Source organism: Protobothrops mucrosquamatus, unplaced genomic scaffold (assembly GCF_001527695.2).
Source record: "Protobothrops mucrosquamatus isolate PMUCROS unplaced genomic scaffold, P.Mucros_1.0 scaffold_215, whole genome shotgun sequence".
Lineage (NCBI taxonomy): Eukaryota > Metazoa > Chordata > Lepidosauria > Squamata > Viperidae > Protobothrops > Protobothrops mucrosquamatus.
In genome coordinates, this window is record NW_015386291.1 from 224008 (window position 1) to 236785 (window position 12778).

Consider the following 12778-nt stretch of genomic DNA (forward strand, 5'->3'; position numbering starts at 1 on the left):
TCCACCCCCCACTCCCCGGCCCGCCTGCCCGCAGGGCCACTCACCGCCTCCAGGGCCCGCCACAGATTGTCTAGGCAGCCCAGCAGCGCTATGGCAGTCACACCCTCTGCCCGTGCCCTGCAGCATCAACTATGCACAATGGGGTGTGAGGGCAGAGTCTTGTCTACACTACCTGGCTGCCATGTCCTTGGCTGCACTGCTCCGTGTGGGCCATGCTCAGGGGCAACTCTCCTTCAGGGGGGCTGCTGGAGAGGAGGGGGTCGTGGGGGGAGGCAAGTCTGGGGCAACAGCATGTGTGCCCACAGAGTGGGCTCCGAGTGCTGCCTCTGGCACCCGTGCCATAGGTTTACCACCACTGCTCTAGCATTTCTGGCAAAATGGCTCTGCAAGAGGTGTGCCCTGGTGACTCATTACAAAGTAGAGAAGAAGCAAACAGTTTTAAGGCAGCCTTGATAGTGTTTGGCAAGTGGTGATTTGTTTTCATAACTCCATGCTTATAAGACCATTTTTCTCCAACCTAATTGCCTCCAAATATGTTGGACTCCAACTGCAATTTCCAGCCAGATTGAGAAAACTGTTCAAGAATGTGAATAATATCCAGAAACCTATTGACTCCAAGAATTCTTCCTTTCCTTGCTTTGTTTGAAGAATATAATCAGGGTGATTGGCTAGAGGGGTATATTCAGCTTTGCCTTATATCCTGGCACTTCCATGGGCAAGCTGTTTCTTCAGTAGTATATTTATTATTCCAAATTCCTAATGGGTCATAGTCTATGACATAACTTTGCCTCAGGAAGAAACATACCGTTTTGGAGTAGTAGTATAACTGCAGGTATAAAAATAAAAAAAAATTGACTGAATTACACAATTACAGAATTGGAAGGGACCTTGGAGGTCTTCTAGTCCAGCCCACCACTGAAGCTGGAGATCCTTTACTATTCTGGACAAATGGTTGTCCAACATCTTCTTAAAAGCTCCAGTAATGGAGTATCTACAACTCCTGGAGGCAAGCCATTCCATTGATTAATTTTTCTTACTGTCAGGAAATTTCTCCTTACGTTTAGGTTGAATCTCTCCTTGATTAGCTTCCATCCATTTACTTGTTGCCCTGCCCTCTGGTGTTTTGGAGAACAGGTAGGGCCCCCTCTTCTCTGTGACAGCCCCTCAGATATTGGAAGACTGCTATCATGTCACCCATAGTCTTTCTCTTCCTTAAACCAGACATACCCTGACAATTTTTTGTTTGTCATGTTAAAAGCATTGCTACTAAATCCTAGTATCTTGGCCCTCACACTGTTCACTCATGAAAAAGGGTGTGTGTGCCTTCCAGTGTTACTTCCTTCCATCCATCCATTACACACCAACAAGAATGGAATTCCTAAAGCTCTTTTCTGTGGCCTGCAGAACCTGCGCAGATTCAGCAGAACAGTACTGTATAATGATAGTGGAATTTTTCTAATTTTCAATGACAATCCAAAATTAATTGGAAATTGATTCTGGAAGATGCTTAAGCCCATGTCTAGATAATTGGAGGAAACAACATCACACAAAAAAGACCCACAATTTTATCTCCGTCTGTCCTTCATCATAGTAGAAGGCATGATTTTTCTATATCAGAGAGAACATGAACATCCTAAACATTATCAGTCCTGTTGTACTTTTGTTCTGTAATAAACTGGTCTTCTTTCTCTTTGTTTGTGTTAGTTTATTTAGGCAAATACACTGCTTGTAGCATTGACAATTCCCTCCACCCATTCCTGGTTATTTTTTTTATCCTTTTATTATTCCCATTAGTAAATTACTAGAAGAAATAGAGTTTATTTATTTCATCAAACACTTTTGTGTCTCTTTTGCCACTTATTTTAATGGTAAAATAAGTTATTTTACTTTAATATCATAGTAAAATAAGTGGATTAGGCCTAGTAGAGGCTTACCACACATTTTTATTTCCTGTTTTGCAAAGAAATACCTACCAGAACATTACATCCATTCCCACATTATTCTACAGGAGGAGCATATATATATGTAATCACAAGACTACGACTGATTTACTTTGGCCATGTCCTGCATGCAAATTCATTGGAGAAGTCAATGACTGGTTAGTGGACAAAAAGAAGGGGCAAGCAAAGAACACACTGGTTTGATAACATCAAAACTGATACAAAGATGAATATCCAACAACTGAAAGAAGCTGCACTTGACAGGGTAGCATGGAGAGCACTTGCCTATAAAGTTGCCAAGAGTCGGACATGACTGAATGGTTAAAACAATAACATATATACTGTATGTAAGAGAGGAAAGGACATAGTCCCGCCCATAAACATCAAGGGAAAGAGACTATAGTATCACATATGTCACAATGCCATGATATAAATGTTGCAAATGTTATAATGTCTGAAATTACATACTTTACATACATGAAGTATGTAAAGATGACCTGGGTGGCATCTTTTTCTTCTGGTTCCCTACAGACAGCATTGGTCCCTCCCTTCTCAGTCACCCACCTGCTCTGCTCCTACTGCTGGCATACTACCCAGTTGGCTCTCTGCTCTACGTTTTGCTTTGGGACCACTCATTACTGCCATCGTTTTATGACAGGATCACTCTCTCCCTATAGTAGCTATAGCACCCGTGATTGATACACTCTTTAAACATTTCAAGAAACCGTTCTCCAGCTTTAACTCCCAGTGCTATTCTTGTCTCTCTCTCCAGAATATGCATGTACAGAAAACCTAGGAAGGGGATGTAGGCGTGTGTGTGTGTATGTGTGTGTAGAGAAAAGCCTGGGAGATTCATTATTAGTATTAAATATTACACTTGGCTATGACTTCTCAAAAAGAAGGAGTGGCAGTTCTGGGGTTTAAGCGTCCCAACTCCAACCTTCCATTTTAGGCTGGAAAAGGCTTTTTTTCAGTTCTACACTACAGAATGTCCTTTTATTTATTTAAACATTTACAGAATGCCAACTATCAAAGAGTGGTTAGCAACACATACAGAGATCATTCAGTCATTTTTTTATCCATTTAAAAGTCTGAGCAAAAAAAAATAATGTTTCCGAAGAGAAGGAGTGCTTTAAAGAGTTTGGATGTGTCTATTGAGCTGTCCTGAGGCCAAGTAAGCGTTACACAAGGGGCGCTAACAAAAGCTATTCTTTCACATTGATTTTAAGAAATGATAGGGTTATAAAGGCTAAGTTCTTAAGAAACATTTGCTGCATTGGATTTGGCACTACTAGGAATAAATCTACTGGTTGAAAGCAGTGCTTTTTTTCTAAAAAAAAAAAAAAGGTGCCGGAACTCACACACATCATACAACTCGCCTTGCCTACCCTACAAAGTTCCATCCCAAAAAAGGTGCCAGAACTCCGTTCTGGGCGTTCTATGAGAAAAAAAGCCCTGGTTGAAAGTATGGTTTTGGGGGTCGTTCATTTTTTTTACTCGATCAAATGCTGCCTCTCATACTCAGATCCCAGAAAGGCGCCAGAACTGAGCAAAAGGTGTGGCCAGTGGAGAATTTGGTGAGTATTGAACCTGTGAGATCAACTTGTACATACTTCTAAACCACCTGTCACTTCCTCATAAAATGTGCTTTTATGAGTCAGACAAGTAAAGTCACCTCAGCAAACCAAGCCTTTGTGGAAGACTCTCCCTCCAGCCCGATGAAATAGGATCCTTCCCCACCTTTTTAAGCTGGAGATGTTGACACAATCATTTCTCTGTTGCCACAAAGCGGAAACATAGCCTAGGCATAATAGTCAAGGCAGAGAAGCTCCTCTGCCACTTAGTTTTTATTGTGCATTAAATGCCCTGTTAATTCAATAAATCCCATTTACTTATAGAAGGAAATGCTATTATAGATTTAGCCTTTTAAATAACAGTTAATTAAGCAAGTTCACTCTTTCTCTTAAATGGCTTTTAACTCTGGGGGAAAAATGACTGCCCTTCATTTTCTCAGTGAGGAAAAAACATCGGCCAACACTTCTTTTAAGGGCCACAGAAAGAATTCTTAAAGACTAGGATTCTTGCTGAATGTATAAACGCCAGCAATTTGGGGTTACTCCTACACAAAATAATCTTTAATTTTTTAAAAAAATGAACAGAAGCCAGCATCTCCTGTAAAACGAGCAGCAGAAAGGAGCTTTGCAAAGGTATATGTATTTTGTTGTGGTTTCTCTCCTATGAATTGGAGTAATATGAAGGGCTTACTCCTATCATATGTTTTTGTGCTATATAAATACCCAAGGGCAAACTCCATGTGCAACATGTTGAATACGAGCAAACCTGGGGACAATATCAGTCACACGGGAACTGGTGATCTTAATATCTTTCTTTCCTGAGGATATGTATCCAGAGACATAATCAGCCCAGAGAGCCAATCAGTTAATTGCCAAGCTCCCAAACCGAAAGGTAATCCTGTGTCTTGTATACCTAGACATCCTCATGGCAGCCAGCCTTGCTCGGAATGTATCTGCGCATCCATGGATCTACTTGAAAAAAATTGCATGTGGTGGGACCCTGTGGATCAAAGCTGTAACATGTAGGGAAAAAAAGTTATGAATAAAAAAGTGATTTAAAGAAGACATTGGTGTCCATCCAGGTGTCCCTACATATATACAAAACTAATAGCCATAATGCTTTGGATTTGGAGCTTAATTTGATTTATTGATTACTAAAATTATACCCCTTCTTTCTGCTTATATAAGCCCTCAGAACAGCTCATAGTCTAAACATAGTCTTTCCTTCTCGCTCCAATTTAAATTTCAGAAGAATGCAACCAAGCACAAACATCCTTTCTGCTTATGATCAAACTGATAATGCAGACAGGCTTTGGAACATTTCTGTCAAATCAAAAGGCTGAATAGAAGGAGTGCATGATGGGCTCCAGAGAGATGCTTGCACATGGCACTTATGCTTGTGCGGGGCACTCCTTGAGAAACCCCGGTGTGTCTTATGAAAAGAGGTCAATTTATTGCTTCTTCAGGTTGTAGCAGCCCCTAATCCTGGTTCTCCTCATTGCCAATAGCTCCAGACTCCCAACGCTGGATTAAGGCACTTCTCTGGCGACGCAGGAGTCGAGGACTTCTCTCCACCTGTGAGGTTGAATGGGGAGGGGGGGAAAAGGGAAACAGGAAGCAATGGTTTGTGAGGTTCAAGAAACACATGAAAAAGCAAATATGCGAACTAAGTCCAAGACTGCTACCATGACTAGTTCAGAACAAAGAAAAACACTCAGCATCATTTTTGCTATTAAACTAATATTTATTTTTCCCAACCTCCAAAGAACACAATTTGATTGCACTGTCAACATCAATAGTTGCCTCTACTGGGCAATGATTTATGATCCAGCATTATTCAAAAAGTAATTCAAAAATTGATTAATTCATAAAACTTAATAACATGCCTAATATACCCTTTGTATGTTTTGTTGCAAATTAAGCTTTTTCCTAGATCTGATCTTAAAGGAAAAAATTTCCAAATCTTGCCACCTCAAATGCCACTATAGTTTGGGAACCATGGTTTCTATTTGCCAGTTCACAAGTCTATGCAATGCATCCCCGCCTTGACTTATTTGCAAAAATAATAAAGGCAGGATACAAATAAATAAATCAATAAATCTGGAGCATGCTGGATTCAGTGGATGCATATCACAGTAAATGTGTCAGGATTACTGCCTTAGCCCTTGAAGAGGAAAGCCCAGACATGATCTGCTTCTCCTTCTAATGCTAATGGGAGCTGGGTATGTCATGCTTTCTCATATTACACAAAAAGATCATGTGCTTTTAGTAAAAAGAATCAAATAACAGAAGTCTAATTACATTCTTTAGACTGAGGCCAAATAAGTTTGTTCCTTTACAGGTTAGACTCTCAGTCAAGCTTTTCAAAGTGGAGGCTGGCACGGTGATAGATTGATGTATGACAATCTGAGCCCCATTCAGTTTTATCCCATGATGTACAGCAATTATGGACTAAAGGTAGATTGTAATCTGCCAGCGGACCACGGCTCATCTAATTTTTGATTATGAAGCTTCTCGCAGTTATTTCCTGACAAGATCGTGGGTCACCTGTTCTGGCAAAGCTACAATGGCTTCTTGCAATTTTAGCCAAATTTAAGCTGCCCAGAGATTTGTTGCCAGTTTGTCTCTGACTTTCCTGGAAGTACTAACTGTAGGAACTAACCCAGAGGGAGGCTCACTCAGAATTGACTAGGTTAAGGCTTTCTTGGTGTCGGCACCAACCTGGCACAATTCCCTCCTTCTAGAATTAGAACTAATTCATTCTCTGGCGTGTTTTAAGAAAAAGTTAAAAACTTATTTTTAAACCCAAGCAAATGGGTGTAAACTGCTCCACTGCTCCAAATATGTCATTGAAAAATATAGAATGGATTTTTTTTTAAAGGGCTGGAGCTATGCAGTCTAAATACTAGTGTGTTATTTCATTTGACAGCATTTCTAATACCCCCAGTGTAAAAGACTGGCATTTACAGAGGTTATATCAGACCTGATGTTTTATAAATCTGTGGGTTGTTGTTTTTAATTATATGGTTGATCTTTTGTATTTTTAACATGACTCTCTGTTGGCTTGACTGAAATCAAACAGGATAGAAATATGTTAAATAAATAAATAAGCTCCAAATTTTTCCAGCAAAGGCACAACTTGTAATCTTGTCCTCTAATCCTGGTACCAGCATGTTGGCCATTTTTTAGACCATTTGCTTCCAGAATCCTCTTCCAGGAAAGGGGAGAGGTCCAGGCACGAAAAGAAACATAGAAAGGATGTTCACAACTAAGTCCCTTCATAGAAGCTATTTTAATCTTATAACCACCCGATTGCTTCCTACTAGAACTTCAGACACAAAAATCTGAAAGGCCATTGCTGTTGTTTTTAGATTATCTCAATAAAGGACCCAAAAAAACCCCTGAAGCATGTGAATTTTCTTCCAATATCTGCAGCCACATGAGATTAGATATGAAATTCCTAAGAATAATAGCCCAGCACTACTATTACAGTTTAATTATTTTCCTGCTGCTATCAAGGGCAAAGGAAACAAATGTAAATGTATTGCAGTACAATGAGTCCATTGAATGAGTTTTGTTAAAAAAGGGGGGGGAGGAAATCAGTATTTTTTCCCCTGTTTTAAATAGTAGCAATGGTTTTGTGTTTTGCAGAAATGCATGCAGGTCAATTTTGTGAGAATGGTTTGTGCAAGACATTATCTTGTACAACTCTCTCTGCAAAAGATGAGAGTGTGGCAAAGTTGAGCCACTTTTTGTATGATAAACTGCAGCTGTGAGTAGACATGAGTTAGGTACCATACCATTCTATTCTCTTTTAAAGAGTCACATGCAATGGAAGGAGCTGAATAGTGCATATCCAGACATATTATTGAAGAGCTGAATTTGCAGAAGCCTCACTTTAAGCATGTACACTTACAGTTGCATTCTACCATATAAAAGGTAAGGAGCTTAGTTTTCTCTGTCATCCTCTGTTTTTATTTTATTTATAAAATGTCTACACCACTCATCCCTCCTAAGTGACTTTAGGTGGTTTGCAAATAAAAACCATAAAAAGAGACATAGTTAAAAACAATATTAAAAAACAGAGTTTAAAAGTGTTAAAAATTAAGAATTAGAAAAGTTAAAAAAAGATGGAGGGAGCACCCTGAAAAGCCACCAACCAACCCCAAGGTTGCATGGCATTCTTACATCCCCATGCCAATTGATCATTAATTAAATAAATACCATTCATTAACGCAAACAAACAGAGATAAATTCATTCAAGTTCCATCCATACTTATCACACCATGTCATAAAATGGAACTTAGTTAACCAGGTAAACCATAGACATCCCAAGTAAACACCTCACGTATTTAAAGTAAATTTCAGAGTCTGATCTTTGCAAAGGAGCAGATTCTTAGCAAACTGCAACTGTTTCTGTCATATATGATAATATTCTGGTTTATGGTGAAAGACTATGGGGAGATATCAACTGCAAAAGCAAATCAAAGCTATCAGTGACAAAGAGTGGGCAGGCCCTTGCTGTTATTTTAAATAGTTTATTCACTAAACACAAAGCTTTGAACAGCAAAGTTTCTTTTCTCTAAGGAATTATGAACCCCAGTGTTAACAATGAGAAAGATGGCAAAGAGAAGGAACAAGTAGGAGGAAAAACAAGGGAATGGTTTTGCATCCATAGTATTTGTATACTTTGCAATCACATAATTCCAGGTTCAATCCCCAGCATCTCCAAGTGCAGCCAGGAAAACTTACTATAGAGTAGAGCAGCCTCGTCTTTCAACTCTAATATTCCTATGTGTATATTGATTACAAAGCCCATCACCCTTGACAATACCACTATGCTGCTTGGAAGCGGAGGGAGTGATAGGTTATAAATTATAGAAAGCCTATAGTTTAAAGATTTAGAACTTCTGTTGGTTCCAGGGCTATACTGGGATTTCATAATACAGCATGATTCATATAGTAAAAGTAAGTGGGACCAGATATATCATTACCAAAATAATTCCTCTAAATCACTTTGGATTGGGTTGGAGAATTGCAAAAACTCTGGGAAAAAGCTAGAAACTTTGCTCCTGTTCTGAAGCCACAAAATGAATGTTGGTACTTCTCATTATCCTCTATTTTTGGACCCTTGTTACAGGCCATCCGCTGAGGGAGGGTCAGACTGAAAATGGAGAAAAGTTCTAAGAACCCGAATTTTGACCTGTGCCAAGGTAACCATCTATATTCCTGAGAGGAGAGCTTAAGGCAGTATGAAATAATTGTGAGGAGTCAGATGGAATATGATGATCCATGGTTAACATATCCTGCAAGTTTCCCCCCTTTTTAACTTGCCTGTTACTACTTTAAGTGCTTCAAGAATGATGAGTACTATCCCCATTAATGGGATTTTTTTTTATGGGATAAACAAAGATGGTGGGAAAACATGGGAAGGTTTGGAAAAGAAACAAGAAAAAGTTATCTGAGTGTTCTAAAATAAATCCATGAATGAGACAGGAAGACTATGCCCCACATTCTTATTGGATCGTAGTTTTATCTCACATATGCATTTGGAAGTGCTAAGAGCTTGCTACATCTAGCTTTATTCCATAACACATATGACATGTCATAGCTGTGAGGATAACTGGAGCTTCCCTGCTTGTTACCTGGTGGAGGCCATTCACCTGAATGTTCTCTGAAGTGCTTTGAGGGGGCCAAGTGACCTCCAGTTTCTTGCAGGAAGGTCTCTCTGCAAAGAAAGAAAAGGGAAGCCAAGTCAGTTTTAGGAGCTACGCAATCTCATTAGCAAGAGAATGCTTCTGTGGTCATTCCTCCCAACTAGCAGCTTGCAGCCACTTCTAAAGTCATCCATCCATCATTATGTCAAAATAATAACAGTAATAATAACAACAGTCAATTGCAAAAGGCAGCTTCACTTGGAACAGTTTACATTCTGAGATGATATCTGTAACACTATCAAACATCCAGATCTGCCTATCCCAGGTCTTTGGAAGGACTTGAAAAGGCTAGACAAAAATGCCAAATCCAGTCTGGACATCTGGCTGACTGTGTGATGAACCATAAATCATGTCAACAAGGGCTGCTTTGAAGGTGTTATAAGTCAATTGTGGAGAAATTGCCTGAGCATATACAGAATGCTTTTTCCTCATGCTTAAGTAACCGATAACAGGGAAGGGCTTTAAATTCTGTAGCTGGGTTGACACATTTATTTAAACTTGGTTCTATAAATGATTTACTACTGGCAGGACCCATACTGTACATCATGTTAAAAAAAACCTTACAGATTATAAACCATGATGGTTGGGTTTGCATAATACACTTAATCCCAAGCCACTTTGTGGCTAGGCATAATATAAGAATGAGGACAGCATGGCCTGAGCACTGCCACTGCCACAGATAAATCAGAAATGGGTCCTTCTTCCTCCTGTGTTTCTGCCACAGTTCTTCTATATGTTCCACACCTCTTTTGAGAAGATACTCAGAGCCATAAGCATTCACACCCAGCTTTCCCTTTCAGTCTTGCCTCTGTTAAAGTTCAACCCAGTGTTTGCTATAACACCCTAGAAACCTATTTCCACCCTCTGGATACACACGCCTTGTCTGCTGAATGCCAAATTCTCATGCTATATTTCACTCTGTATTAGCTGATACAGAGAGACTGATGGCTACAACAACTGATGAAATTAAAGAGATTTGAACACAGGTTTTGTCCAACATTCTTTTATCACTTCATCACATTAGTAGGCAAACGGTGAGACATCTAGGTATCAACTGCAGCCCTTTCTTAAGCCATAGGAATCAGCAGCGGGACCTTAGGATGAAGTGTTAGACTTTCAATCAAGGTCTAGTTTTCACACTTCCTTACTATCGGCCCTGTTGACGGCCTTATGGGAGCTGAAGGCAAAACACTTGGATGGACCAGATTGCCTGCCCTGGTTTACTTTATATCATTAGCTCATTTTATCATGTTGAAATGAGGAGGAATCGAAATGCATTGCTGTCTTTAGGAAGAGCAATGTATGAAAAAGCTAGCGGCAAACAGACTAAATCAAGATTAAAAACAGAATTCTGTGGCATCAATGCAGAGTTCTATGACATCACAGTTGATCACCACATGCAATTTTCCTCTTTCTTTCTTCAAGCTTGAACAAATGGCATAAAAGTGGTCAGTGCTACCAGTATAAAATCCTTTCCACAAACATACTTTTGTCCTCAGGTTTCTGTGCATTCCCATTTTGCATTTTTAAAAAACATTCCTTTACTTTAGAGAAAGAAGACCAAGCAGCTCTTTCAAGGTCATGCAGTGAGACCACATTGCAATGTGGACCAGATCAAGCACTTTAAGCATTTGACTCCAACAAACTAGTCTCAGGATGAGTGGATTTCAGAAGAGGCCTGCAATAGGAAAGCCAATATCCATCTGGATTTGCATGCCTCTGCTGGATGCCCAGAAGCCTCCAGAAAGTACAGAATGCTAATGAAATCATCATTGTTTCCCAGCTTATATACAGAGTTATGATGCTTCTAAAAAGTGATGGTTTTATCCATAAACTGATGCAATTTCCCCTTATAGCCATCTAGCCAATCTTCCCCAAACAATGATTCTCCTACAAATGAATGGGGAATTCTGGAAGATATAATCCCAATGCATTTCAAAGTCCTCAGAGTGGAGAAAACTGATCAAAGTTATTGGCTATTATAACTGGAGTGAATTCCACAGTTTGTTCAATTATGATCTGTTCCTGAAGAACTTTATTTTAAGTTTTTCTTGCCCCTCTATTTCACCCAAATTCTTTTTACTTTCATTTCTTATGTTTTAATAAAGCCTTGCCCAAATTGGCATTCTCCAAATGGGCTACATATCCCGCCTGGGATAAGGGGAGCTGTAGTCTATTTGAATGACAACAGTTTGGGAAAAACTGTTTTGGGAAAACTGAAGAGAGGAATTAGAAAGGATCACTGCTTGCTTTGATTCTTCAACTCAAAGCCAAGCATGTGGTCCTTTTTTCATTCTTGTCTTCACCCCATCTTCCCACTACTACAGTACTTACCTGGTGGGGAGGGAACTTCCTCGGCTTGATTGGAGTCTTCTGCTGGCTGACAAGGCAATGGTGAGCCATACAGGGTGAACCTCTGCCTCTGCAGCTCCCGTTCTCTTTCCTGGACCTCCCGGACCTCCTGCTCCAACAGAGACTGAGAGCTTTTGGCACGCAAGCAGACAAAGGAATTAGCCAAGGTGGCTGTCCCTGGCATATGCTGCTTTGGTTCTGCTAAAAGACCAGAGTCCAGGATGATCATATTGGACGTCCGATTGGCCTCAGCAAAAGATGGTCCCCTTGCATTTTCTGTGCAGCTGTTGTTGCTGCTGCCATGTACCATCTTTTTGAAGTCTGGTGTCTCAGGGTGGGAATGTTGCTCAAAAACCATCTTCTTCTCCTGCAGCTCTTGGGGTGTACCACGGTCATAGGTGCCTCTCACTTTGCCCAGCTGCACTAGGTCCTCTTCACGCCGACACTCCCGTTGAATCTCCCTCTGCATCTGGACACCAGCCCACTGACGCTCCTTCTCCTTTGGCATTAGGGAGGATGTCATACTTTGGTTCAAGATAGGTTTGATGCACACTTCCACATATTCCTGGGTACCTCGAGAACTGCCCAGGCCTCTCTCCCTTCGTAGAAGTTCTTCCCTTTCCAGATGTACACGGATCTCTCGCTCAATTGGGGTCTCAGAAGGGTTCTCAGGCTCACAGGTATTATTTCCCATCAGGTCTGTAGGGCAGTCTGATTCTTCAGTCACCAAGTGTTGCTCAGCAGGAGATGCAGCAAGAGTTGGATCTGCTGGGCTCACCAGATCTCTGGTAGTGGTGGGCTCTGCAACATCAAGTAGTAATCCCTTTCTTGGTGTTGGACTCAAGTCAGAAAGCTCTGTAACAATACCTAACCCATTAGCTAAAGAAGCATTAGCCAAACCTCGAGAGTCTACTCTGTTCCTGGTATCTAGCAGATCTTCGGCAGTGGCTAAAACCATTGCACCAGCTGCCTCTTTGGGACAAGTTGGATCACTTGTACCCGTCAGGCTTTGTGAGTCAGGAAATGCTTTGTCCAGTTTGTTGGCACCAGTCAGATTCTCTGCTCCCTCTGGCTGGCTGGTATTTTCTCCTGGCTCAGAGTCCCTGATCGCTTCTTTTTGCCTCTCAGATTCCAGCACACACTCTGCTCCAACCTCACGCGGGGACTGATTATTATTGCCGGCTCCTCTTGACTC

General features: G+C 40.6%; 1 protein-coding gene across 2 annotated transcripts; it reads right to left on the bottom strand.

Annotated features, from left to right (window-relative positions):
- Nucleotides 1-4560: 4560 nt before the first annotated feature.
- On the bottom strand, nt 4561-12778 carry MISP3 (MISP family member 3). Of its 2 annotated transcripts, none has more exons than XM_015827436.1 (3): nt 11566-12778; nt 9178-9242; nt 4561-5089 (listed from the first exon to the last, which is right to left on the bottom strand). In XM_015827436.1, the coding sequence occupies exons 1-3, from the start codon at nt 12539-12541 to the stop codon at nt 4994-4996; spliced, it is 1137 nt and encodes a 378-aa protein (XP_015682922.1). In that variant the 5' UTR covers nt 12542-12778; the 3' UTR covers nt 4561-4993. The 2 variants fall into 2 exon arrangements, with proteins under 2 accessions (XP_015682922.1, XP_015682914.1); XM_015827428.1 differs by having other exon boundaries at nt 9160-9242.